Source organism: Rattus rattus, chromosome 4 (genome assembly GCF_011064425.1).
Source record: "Rattus rattus isolate New Zealand chromosome 4, Rrattus_CSIRO_v1, whole genome shotgun sequence".
NCBI classification, from domain to species: domain Eukaryota; kingdom Metazoa; phylum Chordata; class Mammalia; order Rodentia; family Muridae; genus Rattus; species Rattus rattus.
The window spans coordinates 17,059,876-17,079,351 of NC_046157.1; the positions used below are offsets into that span (position 1 = coordinate 17,059,876).

The following is a 19,476-nucleotide window of genomic DNA, read 5'->3' on the forward strand; positions in this document are numbered from 1 at the left end:
GGCGCACGCCCAGCTCGGCCGCCGCGCCTCTCAGCCCGGAAGTGACTGTTCGGTGGAGGCGCCTCGCTCCCTAAGCTTGATGGGATTGGATGCTGCGCCTGAGGTCATCACTACGCGCCACCGGGAACGGGAAGCCCAGGTATGAGGCTGTTGGCTAGTGGGATTCTGATCTGTTCTCAAGTGCGTTTTTCTGTTTTTCCTCTAATGGCCTTGAGTCGGCTTTCCTTGGCCTCTCTTCCTACGGAGTTTCCCGTTTCATTTGCTTTCTGCTCATTCTCCAACTTTGTTTACGACAAAGTTTGCTAGCCAGTTCTTAGATCCTTCATCTTCAGTTCGCTTGGATCTATTAACTTTACCTTTGGGCAGTTGGAGACCCCTTTCGTGGTCAGGTTAGATCCATTTTACTTTATTTTTTACCTTGAGAAATTGACATCGTCTTTTCCTGGCTAGGACAGTAGGGGACTCAACAGAACATCTATACAGTATCCATTCTAAAAGTAAGGTGGCTAAATCTGAGCAACCGTCGTAAATACGCAGGTTTTTATTATATTTGATATTAAGCAAGTTTGGGTAATTTCAAAGGGTCATTTGAATACCAAGTGTCACAGTCTTTTGGACAAAATATAGTGCATTCGGTTCATCTCATAGTAAAAAGATTAAGGAAATGTGTGTGGTTTTTTGTTTTGTAATTTGTAATCCCAACAGTGGGAGGAAAAGAACCTAGCATTATTTAGTTATACGATGTTTTCAAATTTTAAAGGGCATTTAGAAAAAGAATTGAGGGCTGGAGTGATGTCTGACCAGTTAAGAGCACTTGCTGCTCTTGTAGAAGACATAGGTTCATTCCTAGCACCCATATGGAGGCTCAAGGCTGCCTGTAACTTCAGTTCAAGGGGAGCCAAGCCTTCCGGCTTCACGAATGACCGAGGTGTACGCACATACACGCCATACACATAAAACAAAAGAACTACAGTGTGAACCAGGCATTGATGAGATCTTTTAATCTGACTTTTATAATTCTCAAGACTATGAAGTGATTATTGTAATAGGGCCCACAGGCTCAGTAGTCAAGTCCAGTATTGTGCAATTTTTTGTAGCAAGAAACCTTGCCTGAGATCCACCTATGTGCAATCCACTTCCTGATTTTTAGTAAAAACAAATGAACAACAACTGCTTCCCTACTGGGGTATAATTACATGCTTATGCCTTGCTAATCCCTTCCTCAAGGTGTCTTCCACCAAGTAACCCAAATTTTTGTCTGTTGTGTCTAGGCTAATGTCACAGTCTTTGAGTTGTTTTGGTTGTCACTTAGTTTCTCCACATCAGGACTAACTTTAGTCCAAATCTATGAAGAAGTGTTGACCCACACATTATAGTAATGGCCTCTCTCTTCATGGCTCCTGAATGTTGAACCAAATTTTGTCTGAATGACAATTGCTTTTCCTTTAAATTTTGTGGATCTGAAAAGAAAGTAAAGAACTACATACATAGAATGGTTAGATTGAAAGGCATGGGCAAATGGTACTAAGAGTATAGACTCTAGTTACTTGGGGACCCTAGGAGAGACAGATTCAGATGGTTTCTTTCTTTCTTTCTTTCTTTCTTCCTTTCTCTCTTACTTTCTTTCTCTCTCTTTCTTTCTTTCTCTCTATCATCTATCTATCTATCTATCTCAGGCTTGTACAAATGGATAGTAGAAATTCATGAATAAAGGTATGACTAAAAAAACACTGATGGCAGAGATCATCCACTTATCAAATACTTTATCTTGTCTTAAGACGAATCTTTGGGGGTTGGGGATTTAGCTCAGTGGTAGAGCGCTTGCCTAGCAAGCACAAGGCCCTGGGTTTGGTCCCCAGCTCTGAAAAAAAAAAAAGAAAAAGACAAATCTTTGAAGTATCCAATGGTATCATTCTGCTCTCTTTTGTTTTTTGTTTTTTGTTTTTTTGGGGGGGTGGTGGTGCTTGTTTTTCAAGACTGGATTTTTCTGTATAGCCATAAATAATCTGGACCTTGATATGTAGACCAGACTAGCCTTGGATTCACAGCTGCCTTTATGCTAGTATTAAAAGGCATGCCCCACTGCCCAGCTTCATTCTGTTGTGTCTTTACCCCAGTTGTTCATATGACTTTCGTGGCATGTCGTCACGCAACTAGAGCCAGGATAGTTTCAAAGTGTAAGAAGATGGCCTTCATCACTCCCTTCTTGTTACAGGTCCTTCACCTGCTCTTCATGAACCTCCCTTCCCCCCCCCTCCCCCAGGACTTTATCTATTCTACCTGCTCGGAACTGCCCCCTGTGGCATTTTACCCTTTTAAAAGATTCCTTTAACATGCCCTACTTTGCTCTTACGCACTCCCTCATCGAATTAGGAGTTGGAGGAAATGAATCTATTATCTAATTAAACTAATCATGGTAGGATATGAGTAATTCTGTGCTTTAGGTGACCTCACAGAAGACAAGCTTAGGAACTCGATAGGTGAGGGAAGTAATTTTGGCATGGACACATTTCTACAAGGCTGTCTGCTTCAAGTGTACAAAGTCAACAACAGCAGCTTGCAAACACTTCATTTCTAAATTGTTTTGACTTAACATATATTTAAATAACTTTCCCCTACTCTGTCATAGCACTCTGTTTCACACACACACACACACACACACACACACACACACACACACACCATTTTTTCCTTTGAGGGTCTCAGTATGTAGCCCACAGTGGCCCAGAACTCAATATCTTCCTGCCTCAGCCTCCTAAGTGCTAGGATTACAGGTGTGCATGTGTTTAACAGTTTGATACCCGGTACCCTCAGAGGTCCAAAGAAAGCACTGGATCTCCTGGGACTGAAGTTATTTGTTGGTTGTGAACTGCCATGTGGGTACTGGGAACCAAGGTGATCCTTTCAAATAGCAGCTAGTAAAATTCTCTTAAGCACTGAACCATCTCTGTGGCTCCAAATGAGTTTTTTTTTTTTTTTTTTTTCTTTTTTTTCGGAGCTGGGGACTGAACCCAGGGCCTTGCGCTTGCTAGGCAAGCGCTCTACCACTGAGCTAAACCCCCAACCCCTCCAAATGAGTTTTTTGAGGCTTTCTGAACTCTTTTTTTTTTTTTTTAAATAGACTCATTGATAGTTGTTTGTTATTTTTCTGACTATGTAAGTGATCAATAAATATTCACGTGATTCATTTAGTGTATGGAAATGTAATACCTCCCCTCTCATGTGTAGACCTGTACTGTACTCTTGGATCTTAAAAGATTGATGTAATAAGACTTAGTACTAGGGCTGGAGAGATGGCTCAGTGGCTAAGAGCACTTACTGTTCTTCCAGAGGTCTTAAGTTAATTCCCACCAACCATCTGTAATGGAATCCGAGGCCCTCTTCTGATGTATTTGAAGATAGCTAGTCTACTCACATACATCAAATAAATAAAATCTTTTTTTAAAAGAAGACTTACTACTAGACCTTTATGGAAAAAATTATCAGAACTGCATGTGTCTGTAATAGTCCTTTTAACTATACAGTCTGCTCATTGCCTAACTTCTCATGTTTTCTGTAGGATAGAAGTTAGCCCAAAGTACCTTTAAAATAGAGTTAATCCCTTTAAAACAACAACAATAACAAACAAACAAAACCAAAAACAAGGATAAGATTAGGAGAAAACCTAAGAGTTTATTCCTGCTAGTCAGCGTGTATTTGGGTTTCCTGTAGATGTGTACTAGAGAAGCAGTCTTATATTTAACTAGAGATTTGTAGATTTAGTCCTCAAATGTCTTTTGAGAGGAGAGGGCAAGGGTTGTTGAATTTTTAAGCAATCTTTAAAAACTGTTGAAATGTTGGTAATTATATTTGTCTCATAGTATCGAGTTCTTATACAAAATCTGATACAGGTTTTCTCCCTCTTCCCAGAATTTTGCAGGCCATCATGGCAGTCAAGTGGACTGGAGGACATTCTTCTTCAATCCTTTGCCTGAATGCAAGTAAAGACGGGCTGGTGGCTTCAGGAGGAGAGGGTGGAGACCTTGTGGCTTGGGGTGAAGATGGGACCCCTGTAGGACACATGCAGTTGGAAGGGGCAGATGATGTGACCAGCGTCGTGTTTTCCGCTTCCTGCCCCACCAAGCTCTATGCCTCCCATGGAGAGTCCATCAGTGTACTAGATGTCAGGTCTCTCAAAGGGTGCCTGGACCACTTTCATGTGAATGAGGAAGAAATCAATTGTCTTTCATTAAATGAAACTGAAAGTCTGCTGGCTTCTGCTGATGACTCTGGGGCAATCAAAATCCTCGACTTGGAAAAGAAGAAAGTTACCAGATCCCTGAAGAGACATTCCAACATTTGTTCCTCTGTGGCTTTCCGACCTCAGAGGCCTCAGAGCCTGGTGTCATGCGGCTTGGATATGCAGGTGATGTTTATGCAAAGAGCACTTGGGTACTTTCCGAGCAGAATTTGCTAAGAAAATCAAGTATGTTCGGCTTGGTCTCCTTGGCAGCTATGGAAATTGAGCTTAGGACCTGTACATGCCACACATGTGCTCTCCCACTAACCTCTATCCCAGTCCTGGAGTCAAGTGTTGATCAGGTGTTTTCTACTCTAACACTTCTTACTCAGCTGTGGATCGCAGCTTACTTCTAGCTTGAGTGCTAGCCTGACACCATATTTTATTCATTAGCCTTTGGTCTTCCTTTGTCCATCCTTAAAGATATTCTAAGACCTTAGGATTCAAATATCCGATTCTAAAACTTGCTTTAAACAAAGAAGTAGTTTTAGGTCAACTTAACAAAAAAGGGGTGGGGGTGAGATGCTGAAGGCAGAGTTGTTCTACACATTCCCTAGAAACTTAAATAGTTTAAAAGGGGGGTGAGGGGGAGTTGCAGGGTCTCTTTTTACTTAAAATTTGAGGTGATTGAAATGCGTGTGAGTGATCAGAAGCAAAACACTGTATGCAGTACTAGACTGGAAACAACATCACAAATTAGCCTGACTTCAGAGGAAAGGCATGGGGGTATAAAGCACACTGTATAGGGAAAGCTGGTGGGGTTTAACGTTCTGTTTTCACAGGAGCAGATCTTGGAGTAACATGAGAGTTCTTAGGTAGCTTGAACTGGTGAGCTGGCCTTCCTCCTGCAAGAGAAAAATCTCATCACTGGAATCGAGTGCTTAGGATTTTGGGTGCTTTGCACAAACTAGTCTTCATTCCATCGTGCCCTCCTAACTACTGTTCCCTTTAAAAGTAATTTCATTTTACGTGTATGGATGTTCTGCCTGCATGTTTGTCTGTGCACTGCTTGTGTGCCTGGTACCTGTAGAGACCAGAACTAGGCATTGAATACCCTAGAACTAGAGTTACAGACAGCTTCAAGCTACCGTGTGGATGCTGAGATTTGAACCAGGGTCCTCTGGAAGAGCAAACAGTGTGCTTAACTGCCAAGCCTTCTCTCTAGTCTCCTGTTGTTCCTTGTCAATAATTATTATAAGTGAGCCACCTGACTATAATTAGACTTCAATGTCTGCCTCTGAAACCCATACTTTTCTCTGTTATATGAGGTATTCAAAGTATTATCTACACTTGAAGTGTGCTGGCCTCCTTTAATCCCAGCTCCTGGGAGGCAAAAGCAGGCAGCTCTCTGTGAGTTCAAGGCCAGCAAGAGCTGCATAGCAAGTTATAGGATGACAGCCAGAGCTATGTAATAGATCCTATCTAAAAAACAACAACATACTACAACACCAACAAATCAGTATCATCCATAAGATTGAAGGGCATGGCAATGGAGCCAATACATGTCCTGTGTGCTAGGACACTCACCAAATAATAAAGAATTCCCCCTGAAAAATATTTGTAGTGCTTCTGTAAAAATTCTATATACAAAATCATTCAATACAGAATTGCTCTGGGTGTATTTGTTCTCTGTGTTGCCCTGGCTGTTCTGGAACCAACTTTGTAAACCAGACTGTCCTCAAATTCAGAGATATCTACTTGTCTCTCTGCCTCCAAGTACTGGGACTAAAGTCATACACCACACCAGGCTTCTTCTGTATTTATAGGACACAGTTGCCCTGCAGCCTACAACTAGGTCATAACCAAAGCCTTCCTAAATCTGCATTGTTCCCCAGCAGGCTGGATCTTCCTGTGGTTTTCAGGAAGTACTGGAACAGCTAGCTGGCTGCTGGTTAGCAATACTCAGAGGTAGTGTGTTTGACTACCTCTCTCCTCCTTCAGTTTTTACCACTGGCTCACTAACTCCTACATGTAAGTTAGATATGCAAACGGGACCTGTACTCTTGAGGTGAGATTAGGAATGGACAGGAGCTAGAGAGAGGCCCAGTAGTGAGAGTTCACACTGCTCTTGCAGAGGACCTGAGTTGAGTTCCCAGCCCCCATGGCAGGTGGCTCACAACTGCCTAACTACAGCTACAGAGATCTAATTAATGCCCTCTTCTCTTCTGGACTGCCAAGGCACTGGTATTTCTCTCTCTCTCTCTCTCTCTCTCTCTCTCTCTCTCTCTCTCACACACACACACACACACACACACACACACACACACACACACACGTAAAAGTTAAATGAAGCTTTGTGGGCCGGCCATGGTGGTGCATGCCGTCTCAGCATTTGGAGGCAGAGGCAGACACATCGCTATGAATTCAAAACCAGCCTGGGCTATATAGAGAGGCCTTGTCTCAAAAAAGAATCTTTTTAAAAAAATAGACATCCAGATTTTGGCATTTTGGCTCCAATTCTGTGTGAAACATTTTAGGGGTATGCATCTGCATGAGAACATTCTCAACGTTCTGTGGAAAGGCAGGGTATTTTGATTTGCCTGGTAACGTCTCACTGTGTAGCAGGGAATGAGCTAGAATTCTTGCCTCTGCCTCCCAAATTCTATTTGCTGGGTTGTACATCAGCGTCGTCACACACACACACACACACACACACACACACACACACACACACACAGATTTCTGCTACATTTAAAAAAAAAAAAAAAAAAAAAGAACATGGGGCTGGAGAGATGGCTTAGTGGTTAAGGTCCCTGACTGCTCTCCCAGAGGTCCTGAGTTCAATTCCCAGCAACCACATGATGGCTCACAACCATCTGTAATGAGATGTGATGCCCTCTTCTGGTGTGTCTGAAGACAGAGACAGTGTACTAATATAAATAAATAAATCTTAAAGAAAAAAAAAACAACCCCCCTCCACTGGTATTTCCTGGCCCCAGATAAAGAAAAAGAGTCAGAGCTGGGTGTGGTGATACACACTTCTGATCCTAGCACTGGACGAACAGGCAGAAGGGTCATCATAAGTTCAAAACTAACTTGCCCTACATAGTGAGATCTGGTTTGAAACAAACCAAGAATTTCTTTGGCAAGTCAACTATGAAATATTTTTTTAAGGTTTTTGTTGTTTGTTGAGACAAGGGCTCACTGTGTAGCATTGGACGGTCTGGACGGGGCGATGTAGACCAAACTGACCTTGAATGCATAAATCCCTGCCTTCCATGCCCTGTGGTGGTGCGCCTTTAACCCCAGCACTTGAGAGAGAGAGGCAGGTGGATCTCTGTGAGTTTGAGGACACCTGGTCTACAGAGAGAGTTCCAGGACAGCTAGTGCTACAGAGAAACCCTGTCTTGAAAAAACAGGGGCTTGGGGGAGGGGGTGGGAGGCTGGGGGTTTGCTTCCTCTGCCTCCCTAGTGCTGAGCTTAAAGGCAGACTGGCTTGTTTTCATTTCTTTCCTTTTTTTTTTTTTTTTTTTTTTAATTTTGGGGGGTGATGTTGGGGGTCTCCCTTGGTTTTACAGTGGCCGATACGTGTTTGTACCATTAAGCCATATTTTCATCCTCATCCCAACCACTGGATTTTCATGGAGTCTGTTCAATAAAAGTGTTAGGATCCCTCCCCTGTAAATTTTACCTGTGCGTGTGCATTCTGGTTTTAGTCTAGTGTGGGTCATGTTATCCTGGCATGTCAGCTAACACCATTTAGTGTGAGAGGAACTGTGACCTATTTTATTAGAAGCTCAGTAGACACTGTAGTTGAGCAATGAGCCTAGAACACTGTGTGACTGTAATTTCACCTTATTTAAAGGTAATGCTGTGGAGTCTTCAAAAAGCCCGACCTGTCTGGATTACAAATTTACAGGAGGATGAAACAGAGGAAACGGAAGGCCCCCAGACCCCTGGTCGGCTCCTAAACCCTGCACTAGCCCACTCTATCTCTGTGGCATCGTGTGGCAACATTTTTAGCTGTGGTGCAGAGGATGGTAAAGTGCGCATCTTCAGGGTGATGGGAGTCAAATGTGAGCGAGAATTGGGATTTAAGGGACATACTCTGGGTGTATCCCAGGTCTGCTTTCTGCCTGAGTCCCATCTGCTGCTCACAGGAGGGAATGACGGGAAGATAAGGTTGTGGGACGTGAGCAGCAAAATGGAGAAACAGCAGAAGAGTCCCGTGAAGCACATCCACAGGAAGAAAACAAAGAGGGCAGTGCGCCCCACGCAGAGTGGGGACTCTAGAGTCCCGGGGGCCGAGGACGAGGGACTTGCAAAGCTTCTACCGAAGCTCGATATTGAACACGGAGAAAAAGTGAACTGGCTGTTGAGTACAAAAATAAAAGGGAACCAAAGCATATTAGTGGCCGATCAGACGAGTTGTGTGTCTGTGTATCCCCTGAATGAACTTTAGGTCCAATAAAGTGCTTTGAAAGAACCGACAAAGCCTTTGGGTTTTTGTGTTTCCTTGCTTCCTTAAGACACTTGTAGCCCAGGCTGGTCTAGAACTCACTCGCTATATAGCATAGGCTGCCCTCAAACTTCTGACAATCCTCCTGTCTCAGCCTCCAAATTCTGAGATTACAAGTATGAGCCCCCTCTGCTCTGCTGACAAAGCTATTTTTATTTTCCAGTCTAAGAAAAATTCTTGCTTTGAGCTGTTTGTCATGTGTAGAATCATATAAATTTGAACAAAAGAAAATCATTGGATAATACTTCATAGAGCAAGTGACATTTTTTTTTTTTTTTTTTTTCGGAGCTGGGGACCGAACAGGGCCTTGCGCTTCCTAGGCAAGCGCTCTACCACTGAGCTAAATCCCCAACCCGAGCAAGTGACATTAGAGTTTGGATAAAGGGATTCATTGAGTGTTAATTGTGCCAACTGATAAGTTATTTCTCCACCAGTAAAATGAGTCAATTCAAACCAGATTAAATTATATATGAAGTCAGGTTTACTGGGGAGCTGCTCTCTGGCTGCTCTCCAAGGGTAAGTTCACTGAACCCAAGGAAGGAGGCCAGGGAGGTTGCCATGGGAAGGGAAACAGAGGAGGGGGAAAGATAAAGAGAGAAGGAAAAGAGGGAAAGAAGAGAGACAATCCAAAATGTTCAGATTATACAGTAAAAGCCTCTGGGGGGAAGACAGCCCAGCCCCTGGGCTGCAAAGTTCAGGATTGGGGGCAGGGATGCGGAGAGAACCTGGAGCAGGTCTGCTTTGGTATGTAAAATATGCACCTGTGGGGTAGGGGGTGCTTGTCCCAGGGAGGAAACCAAACACCAGGTATTGTAAATTGTATACAATATTTCTTTTCTCCCCATACAAAGTTTGGGGCTTTCACTGTGTTCTTGTTTTTTTTTTTTTGTCTTTTGATTTTTTTTTTTTTTTTTTAATAATGTTCCATTAAAAAGAGTTTTTGGTTAGGTTTTACCACTTACTGCTTTTTCAATATTTTTTCTCATTTAAAATTATGATCTTAGAAATCATAATCTATCCAGTGGATGGTCCATGCTTGTTTCCCAGCAGTCAGGAACTTGGGCCAATGGCTGTGATTTGAACTCAGGACCTCTGGAAGAGCAGTCAGTGCTCTTAACCGCTGAGCCGTCTCTCCAGCCTAGAGAAGAGTTTATGACTGTGTCATTCCTCTGCCTGTGGTAATATCTTGTCCAGTGCTAGAGAACCTGCTCTAAGGTAGCCGGCGCCAGACCCACGCGTGATTCCGCAGGTGATCTGGGTTTAGTGAAACAGCCTCAAGTGTCATAGTAAGTGAATGCTGCCACTTAAATAGTTGGAATTCAATATTTACTGTTTATTGTTATAGATTTACTATTCATTTTGTTAACTTAATTTAAATAGCTTGCATTTGATATTTAGATTTGAATCATAGTTGCTAAAGAACTATATGTGTAAGACGCTTAGACCTGGGTTGGGGATTTGGCTCAGTGGTTCAGCGCTTGCCTAGGAAGCGCAAGGCCCTGGGTTGGTCCCCAGCTGAAAAAAAAAAAAAAAAAAAAAGACGCTTAGACCTAAAGTTGGGTTTGGACATATTTAGGCAACTTTATATACAATTTTAGCATAGAAATTAGTGATAAACCCTGACCATCTAATAATTCTTTTAAAAGAATGCAGTCTGGGTGGGATGTGATGACACATGCCTTTAAAAAGCCTGACGGGTGGCTTTCTGGGAGTTCTAGGATATCCTCGTCTACATAATGAGTTCCAGGCCAGCCAGGGCTACATAGTGAGACCCTGACTCAAAGGATAGAAAGAATGCAGTCCTCAGGTCTTCAAGCTAACTCTTCAGGTTAACCGCTTTCTCTGCAGGCCTGACAACCTGGATTCAATCCCCAGGATCCAGGTAAAGGTAGAACAGGAGAGCTACCTCCACAAAGATGTCCTCTGGCCTTCACGTGTGTGCTGCTGTGCTCTTCACCCCTTGTCTCTGTCACACACACACACATACACACACACACACACACACACACACACACAGCAGCAGCAGCAGCAGCAGCAGCAGCAGCAGCACCATCATTTATACCTACACTCACACAGTAATTACAAATGAGATTTTAAAAGAACGCAGCCCAGGCGACTGGATGCTTCCCAATATCATAAATGCAGGTGAAGAATGCATGAGCATAAGCAGTTTTGACTAATCCCTACCTGATCTGCCCAGACTTGTCCAGACCAGCCATTCTGGTGTTATTACCAGTTCCAAGCAGCACGGAGCTTCTAATGCTAGTCAGCACTCTTGTTTCCATGTGATGGAAGCTACCAGACGGCAAGGGCAATGTGTCACCACAGGGTTGAGCAGACACTTCTCTCTCCTTGTTTCTCTTGCTCTAAGACTGGCTCCTTTGCCATTAACATACCCCAGCTCTTGCACCCCCCCCCCAACTCTTTTATACTTCCTTATACTGAGGATTAAGCCTAGGGATTACACATAAGTAAGTACCCCAGCATGAAATAGTATTGCTAGCCTTCTCATTGCTTCCTTACTGTTCTGGGATTGGCTCTTTCTGATTTGCCCATGCTGTCCATTAAGTCTCAAAGAAAACGAAGGCAGGTCTCACTCTGTGTCCCTGGCTCCCCTCAGCACTTCTCACTCCGCCCTACCCTAAACCTCTCCTCAGTTGGGTGCTTTGGCTACAAGGTCTCTTGGGTCCCAAGCACTCTCTTGGCCTCTTGGCTGCTTGACCTCTCTTGACCTCTCTCTTTTCCATCTCTCATTCTGTTCCCCCTCCCTCTCCTTGAACGGCCCAGTTCAGTCTGCTGGCCATGTTCAGTGTGGACTCTTCCGGATGCCTGTAACTGTCTTCTCCCTTTTGTTTACAATAAACCCCCGCAACTGTACCTAGGAGCAATCAGAGACAAATTTATCACTACTTTTTATTTTTTTTCTCCTTCTTAATGAAAATAGATATGTCAGCTGATAAGTTAGATGAAATAAGCCAATTCAAGCCACATTAGAGTATAAAGGCAGGTTCGTTGGGAAGAACTCTCTGGTGAGTTCACTGACCAAGCAGGAGGGAATCAGGGAAGTCACCATGGGGAGGAAGACAGAGGAGAGGGGGAAGTGAATGATAGGAGAAGGCGAAGAAGAAGAGATAGACCAAAATGTCTGCATTCTATAGGGAAGCCTTTCTGGGAGAGGGGAAGCCCCGCCCCTCAGCTGAAAAGTTCATCCAGGGCAGAGGGTAGAAGGTTGTATGCCAGCCATGCCCTGTAACAGGTAGGGACTAAGGGATGCTGGGAAAACCTGGGAGCCAGATCCACTTAGGTGTGTTAAATACGCACCATAGCTGTTTATCCTGGCTCTGAATACCAGCCATCTTGATTAAGATTTCCCCTCTATCAACTCCTCCCAGGTCGGTCTCACTCCCCCACCCCATCCAGATCCACCCCCTTTCTGTCTTTCATTGGAAAACAAACATTTTTTTTTCCTTTTCTTCTTTCTTTTTTTTTTTTTTTTTTTTTTTCTTTTCTTTTCTTTTCTTTTTTTTTTTTCCGTAGCTTTGGACCAAACCCATTCCCTTCCGCTTGCTAGTCAAGCGCCCTCCCACTGAGCTAAATCCCCAACCCCGATTTCTTCTTTTTTTAAAATCTATTTTTGGACACGGTTCTTCTGCATAGCCTAGTCTGTCCCAGAATTCATTCCGTAGACCAGGTTGGCCTGGAACTCAGAGATCCACCTGCTTCTGCCTTCCAAGTACTGGGATTAAAGGGATGCACCACCACCTCCCAGCTAATGATCAGGCTTCTAAGAGATAATAATAATAATAATAATAATAATAATAATAATAATAATTTATAATATTATGAAAATAATAAGACAAAAACTAACATCTGAGAACAGAATAGAACAGCAGGAAAAGAGCCCAAGAACAGCACGAGAATGAGAGACCCACTTGTTCTCACATTCAGGAGCCCCGCAAGAACACTAAACCGGACAACATGGTAGCATGCAGAGTCTGTGGGGTAAACGAAGCGGCTCCTCTCCGTCTTGGGCTTCAAGGCCATGTTACAGAAAAGACAAACTGGGCTCGTCTTCTCAAGGATTGGGTTGTGCCCCACCTGTAACCATAACTACAAATGGTTCTGTCCTGCCTGTTCCAGGAACTCCAACCACACCTGATGGCTACCTTCTTTGCCCACCTTGCGACCAGGTCTTTGTTTCAGGGGGGGACTAGTTTGCTATGCTTATGTTCTGCTCCTGTAACCCCACCTAGTTTGTCCACTGAATCCCCCATTTGGAAGCCCCCTACCCTGGAGCTCTAAAAGCCTTGTCTTCCTTAATCTCAAACCCCACATTGGGCAGTGTACGTGAATAAGAAAAGCTTGTTTTAATTAGTTTGGCTATAATAATTTGGATCAGTGGCCTTTCTCCTCCCATTTTTGAGATTAATATAAAAGGAGAGGAGAAAAAAACTACATGAATAAACTAATAAAATGATGATGGTGGTGGTGGGGTGGTGGTGGGGTGGTGGTGGTGGTGGTGGTGGTGGTGGTGGTGGTGGTGATGAAGGGAAAGCCCAGGAATCACATAATGAGACAAGGAACCTCCAAAGATCCCATTGAGTTCTTTATCTGTTGGCCATGTATCGTTGGATGTGCAGCCTACCCTCCTTAAAACTATATTTTCCCTTATGAGAATCCCTTGGAGGAAACTAAATTTCCATTTGCAATTAATTATCAATTGGGAATTTCTTCCGGGTTAGGAGTGGGGTCATGAGTTCATTTCTCTCAGCTCTAGGACCCTGTCTGGTGCAGGTCCATACAGACGCTTGCAGGCCCTGTGCATGCTGCCTCAGTCTCTGTGAGTCCATATATACCTTGATCTTGTTGGTTTAGAGGGCCTTGTTTCCTTGCTGTTCTCCATCCCCTCTGCCACCTCTTCTGTGGAGTGGGGGATGGGGTAGTCCCTGATCTATGAGTATGTTAGTACAGCAGAATGTCATTAGATGTCATGTCATTAATACTTTTTTTTTAAAGAACAGTTGTGTTTGGTTTTACCCTAGGTCCCTGGGCTATTTAGTCTCACGTTCCTGGTCCTCCAAGCAGTGCAGGATATGGATTCCATCCCACAGAGTAGGCCTTAAGTCAGATCAGATATTGGTTGGTTACTCCCACAAGCTCTGTGCCACTCGGTGCCCTAGCATATCTTACAGGCAGGATGCCATCATAGAGCAAAGGGCTTGTTGGCTGGGTGGTGTGAGCTCTGAGTTGATTCTCTTCCAGGACCTCTTGAATGAGACTCACAGATGCAGTGATCACAGATGAAATAGCAAGAGGAGTTTAATTCCAACACATCGGGGTCCTCCCAATTCAAGGGGAGACGACCCTGAGCAGACTGTAACAGAGACTTATATACCTTGCAAACAGTTGTGGTAGAATTCAAACAATTGGGGCAGAATTCAAACAATGGTACCTAGGCAGGGTACTATGCACATTTGGTGAAGTGAAACAACTTTCAGATTGGACTCAGTGTACCATTCAAGGCTTTCCCAAGGGGGGAGGGGTCGGTTGGAAGCCACAGGTAGCTTTGTGTGACAGTTTGACTAGTAGCTGTTCCAGGAACTAAACCAGCTTTTTTCTTTCTGGAAGGGAGGGGTCCTTGTGCTCAGAGGTTTGTGGTGGGAATTTTCCCACTGGCCCAGATTGGCCCCAACTCTGGCCAATTCAGTGGTATTTATTTTTCTCCTTTGGTAGTGTGCTGAGTACCTTCCTGTACGAAACACGTATATGTAGACCTCTACATGTCTCATGATTTGTGCAGTTGTCTTCATCAGTGCAGCCCTGATGTCAGTCTGTGGAGAGAAACCTATACTTTAGACAACACCTTGGGCTGCTCGGAAGTTCCCATGGGACACTTGTGGTCAACATCTCTATTAGTTAACCCAATTCCAGTACCATTAGCTTCATTTGGTGGCAAGAGATATACATTAGGGGCTCTGCCTCCCCAATTATTTGTTGATTTCATTTAGATCACCTTCACACATGTACACATTTTAGGAAGCTTCAGTATTAGATCTCCATACTACCCCTCAAATGGCCTTTAATTATAGGTGTCTCTGCCCATATTCCTTCTCTTGTCTTCCTCTTCCTTCCCACTCTACCTCCCCGCCCAGCATGAGTGTCCCTGGTTTTGTCCACCTTAGCCATTTTGAAGGGTGTAAGATTAAACCTCAAAGTAGTTTTGATTCGCATTTTGTAATGACTAAGGATGTTGGGTGTTTCATTAAGTATTTCTTAGTCACTTGAGTTTCCTCTTTTGAGAATTTTCTGTTTAAATCTGTACCCCATTTTTAAACTGGATTATTTAGTTTCTTGATATCTAGTTTCTTGAGATCTTTATATATTTTTAAAAGATTTATTTATTAATTATATATAAGTGCACTGTAGCTGTCTTCAGACACACCAGAAGAGGACATCAGATCTCATTGCAGATGGTTATGAGCCACCATGTGGTTGCTGGGATTTGAACTCAGGACCTCTGGAAGAGCAGTCAGTGCTCTTAACTGCTGAGCCAACTCTCCAGCCAGAGTTCTTTATTTATTTTGGATGTTAGCCCTATATTGAATATATAGTTGGTAAAAAATCTTTTCCCTTTCTATAGGATTTTTCCCTTTCCATAGGATGCTGTTTTGTGTGAATGATGGTTTCCTTTGCCATACAGAAGCTTTACAGTCTCAGAAGATTTCATTTCTTTTTCTTCTTCTTTTTTTAAGATTTATTTATTTTTATATGAGTACACTGTTGCTGGTTTGTCTGACACATCATAAGAGAGCATTGGATTCCTTTACAAATGGTTGTGCGCCACCATGTGGTTGCTGGGACTTGAACTCAGGACCTCTGGAAGAGCAGTCAGTGCTCTTAACCACTAAGCCATCTCTCCAGCCCAGTGTAGCTGGTTTTTTAATTGAAGTCTTTGATTCCTTTGAGTTGAGTTTTATGCATTGTGATAATTATGGATCTATTTGGGTTTTTCTACATGCATCATTCATTCAATATGACCAGCAATATTTGCTAAAGATTCTGGTTTTTTTTTTTTTTACAGCGTGCACTTCTGGCTTATCAAAAAAATCACGTGTCTGAAAGTCTGTGGATTTATGTCTAGGTCTTCAATTTGATTCCATTGATCAATATTGCCTTTTTTTGTGCTAATATCATACTATCTTTATTATACATCTGTAATACATCTTAAATGTTAGGGATGGTGAACAATTACACCAACAGTAATTGTTCTAGATATCCTTGTTTTTGTGTGTGTGTGTGTGTGTGTGTGTGTGTGTGTGTGTGTGCGCGCGTGCGCGCGCGCGCGCGATTCCATATGATGCCGAAAGTTATCCTTTCAAGATCTATGAAGATTGAATCTGTACATTGCTTTTGTTGGAATGGCCATTTTACTATATCAATCCTACCTACCAATTCATGGGCATGAGATCTGATCTTTCCAGCTTCCAATATCTTCTACATTTTTCTCAATGTCTTTGAAAATGAGGACATGGCTGCTCCTGGGTATGATTGAGGAGGTTATTGTAGATATGTGGGAAATCACAGTCAGAGTCATCTGGAAGGGTCCAGACTGAACTGGGACAGTAGAATAGACCAGGTGGAGACTGGAGAGATGGCTCAGTGGTTAAGAGCACTGACTGCTTTTCCAGAGGTCCTGAGTTCAATTCCAGCAACCACATGGTGGCTCACAACCATCTGTAATGGGATCCAATGCCCTCTCAGGGTGTGTCTAAAGAGAGCAACAGGGGTTGGGGATTTAGCTCAGTGGTAGAGCGCTTGCCTAGGAAGCGCAAGGCCCTGGGTTCGGTCCCCAGCTCCGAAAAAAAGAACCAAAAAAAAAAAAAAGAGAGAGAGAGAGCAACAGTGTACTCACATACATAAAATAAATAAATCTAAAAAAGAAAAAGAAAAAAGAAAAAGACCATGGGAGGAGAGAGGGGAGGGGGGAGAGCAAGAGGATAGAAGGGAGAGGAGAAAACGATCAGAAGAGCACATGGGATCCAAGAGATCCCATAGCTGAAATGGCTGAATTATATAGGGAAGAGAAGCTGCAACCCAGGAAGCAAAACTCAGGGACTCAGTGAGGTTCAGGGTAGAGATAGGGTATGCCAGCCAGGATGACTGTAACAGGTACTTGTAAGTCGGGATTAATTGAATGTACACAGACCTTGATATACTAATGGGCATGACAGACACATGTCCCTTGAGAATTAAACTCCTTTTACCACGTAGAAATTATCTTCTTAATACCCTGGCTTTTGTCAGACGCCTAACATTGGGGAAAAGAATTTCTTGGGACATAATAGTCTTCAAGTTTTTAATCATGCAAGTCTTTCACTTGTTTGATTATAGTTAGCCCAAGATATCTTAGAGGCTATTGTGAAAGGTGTTGTTTCTGACTTCTGTCTCAGAAGTTTAAACTCAGAAGTTTGTTTATAGGAAGGCTACTGGTTTTTTTTGTTTTTGTTTTTGTTTTTTTTTCTTTTCTTTTCTTTTTTGGAGCTGGGGACCGAACCCAGGACCTTGCGCTTGCTAGGCAAGCGCTCTACCACTGAGCTAAATCCCCCAACCCCAGGCTACTGGTTTTTGTGAGTTAATTTTGTATCCAGATACTTTGCTGAAAGTGTATATCCACTGTAGGAGTTTCCCAGGGGAATTTTTAGGGTTACTTATGTATACTGTCATATTATCTGCTATTGACATAATTCGCAAATAATGTATTACTAGCTATAAAAAAGTGCGTCCCTGTGTTCTGAATTGTTAGTTGGCACTCACTTCCTCACCTGCTCAAAAAGAAAGGCATGCTGCCATGGGGAAGGACCACACAGCCAACTGGCTGAGTAGGTTGGGCTTTTTGCATAACAAAGAACTGGCAGTCAGAAATAGGGCGGGAAGAACAGGCAGAACATCTGGTCAGACAGACACAGGAGGGAAACAGAAGGGAGACAGGACAAAGCAGCAAAGTAGGGCAGGGAGAGCCACATGAACAGACATATGCCCAATGGCAATGGCAGAGAAGTGGGCTAATGTTGGCACCCGCGCCGCCATGGTACCAAGAGCCGGGCGTAGAGCTGTGAGGTTTAAGAAAAAAACACAGACTCAGGTCATTCATGTTAAAAAAGAATGCCAAATCTTTTACTTAGATTCCCAGAATATATACCCCAAGTTCACTGAGTGGAGAAATCCAGGAAGCACAGTGGAAAAACAGGCTAACACCCTCAGGAACAAAGAAACAGGAACCGATTTAACAGTGTTATCGCCCAGGTGTACCACCCAGGCGAAATGCTCAGGGCAAACAGAAAGGTATTGCAGCGCCCAAGGGCCATAACATCGAGGGCCATTGTAAGATTTCACACAAACATGTGTGAAAATAAGAGATCAAACTGTTCCTGTAAAAGCACTGACTGTTGATTTAAATTTAGAATTCCCAATTGTCAGCAACCTCTCCTGAAAGTTTACCCACTGTGCTGACCTTAACATCAGAATGGGGGAGGGCAATCCCAGACACCGCAGCCACAGTGGCTGCAGCAGTAATGGCTGCCACAATAGCAGCGAAGATGCCAAAGTCTTTCCCATGACAGTTCAGGATCAGCCAACCTTCTCCCGAACAACCAGCAGGCAATGGAACCACGTCTGAGATCCGCGCAACCTGGGAAGTGTTCCCTGGTCCTCAGCAGCTTCATGGAGATGGCATTCTTGTAAAGCCATGGACTGCAAAATGGCAACACCACCCACGGTGGCGACAACTGCCAGGGGAACGGGGAGGGGCAGGGGTAACAACTGGAGTCCAGCCTTCTCCTCTGGCATGCAGCGGTGTGCAGAGGTGTTGGAGCGCAGGCCGCAGTGGGACAGGATGTGCAGTGGCAGTAACAATGACTGCAGCAATGCCAAAATCTCTTCCGTAATGACACGAGGTGAGGGGAAATCCTCCATCTTCATCCAAGGGCACAGGAACGACTCCAGGGACCCGAAACACAAGAGCTGAATCTTCATGTTCCCAGCAAAGTCATCAGACAAGACAGCTGCTTTCTTGTGGTTCCATTGGTGGCAATCACCGTGGGCCAAACTGTGCTCCTTATTCCCACTGGCATCAGGATTGGAGGATTTTTCACGAAGCTCCAATAGGTCTCCATCCATACAGGATTCTGTAGGGACAGGACGTACACAGGACGTACACAACACTCAGACACAAATGAGTGCTTCAGCATCTCCAATAAGTCCCTCCTTCTTCACCTGCTAGCTTCCTGGGACGACCTTGTCGGGAATTCCTCACTTTCCTGGTGTTGTGGTTTGCCCTGCAGTTACTGTATTTTGATGTTAATTTTACTGCCCCAAGAACAATTGTCTAGTCACATACTCAGGACTCAGGTGACTTCACCAGAACCACCTCTCCATTGAATTTGTAAAGTACAGGTGAGGGGCAGGTACAGGATAGAAGGAGGCCTGTCATTGGAGGAGAAGGAAGGATGGGCTGGAGAGAAGTTTGAAGGAAGAGGAGGAGACGAAAAAGGAGAAGAGGACAGGAGAGGGAGAAGCCATGACAGGTGACGTTAGGATTCTGTTCTGTGTATTTACAGGTTGTTATTAATGTTCTCAAGGGATGGATGGTACTGGGCTTTGTATGTTTAAGTGGGCAACTATGTCTTACCAATTGGATCTAAGATTATTGTGTTGTGTGTTCTTTTATGTGATGGTTTGA

The 19,476-nt window shown here is 43.7% G+C and overlaps 1 protein-coding gene across 5 annotated transcripts; it reads left to right on the forward strand.

The window, feature by feature from the left end:
• Positions 1-39: 39 nt before the first annotated feature.
• On the forward strand, positions 40-8,713 carry Wdr53 (WD repeat domain 53). Of its 5 annotated transcripts, none has more exons than XM_032900103.1 (3): positions 40-139; positions 3,910-4,465; positions 8,085-8,183. In XM_032900103.1, the coding sequence occupies exons 1-2, from the start codon at positions 90-92 to the stop codon at positions 4,454-4,456; spliced, it is 597 nt and encodes a 198-aa protein (XP_032755994.1). In that variant the 5' UTR covers positions 40-89; the 3' UTR covers positions 4,457-4,465; positions 8,085-8,183. The 5 variants fall into 5 exon arrangements, with proteins under 5 accessions (XP_032755994.1, XP_032755992.1, XP_032755993.1 ...); XM_032900101.1 differs by having other exon boundaries at positions 41-139; positions 3,910-4,405; positions 8,085-8,713; XM_032900102.1 differs by lacking the exon at positions 40-139 and adding an exon at positions 157-180 and having other exon boundaries at positions 3,910-4,405; positions 8,085-8,713.
• The last annotated feature ends 10,763 nt before the right edge of the window (positions 8,714-19,476 follow it).

What these genes read in the sequence shown, in the direction of transcription:
- Wdr53 (XM_032900101.1), top strand. Translation starts at nt 90, where the DNA reads ATGCTGCGCCTGAGGTCATCACTACGCGCCACCGGGAACGGGAAGCCC. An exon ending in ACCGGGAACGGGAAGCCCAG is followed by an intron (nt 140 to 3,909) that starts GTATGAGGCTGT and finishes CCCTCTTCCCAG; the next exon opens with AATTTTGCAGGCCATCATGG. An exon ending in CATGCGGCTTGGATATGCAG is followed by an intron (nt 4,406 to 8,084) that starts GTGATGTTTATG and finishes CCTTATTTAAAG; the next exon opens with GTAATGCTGTGGAGTCTTCA.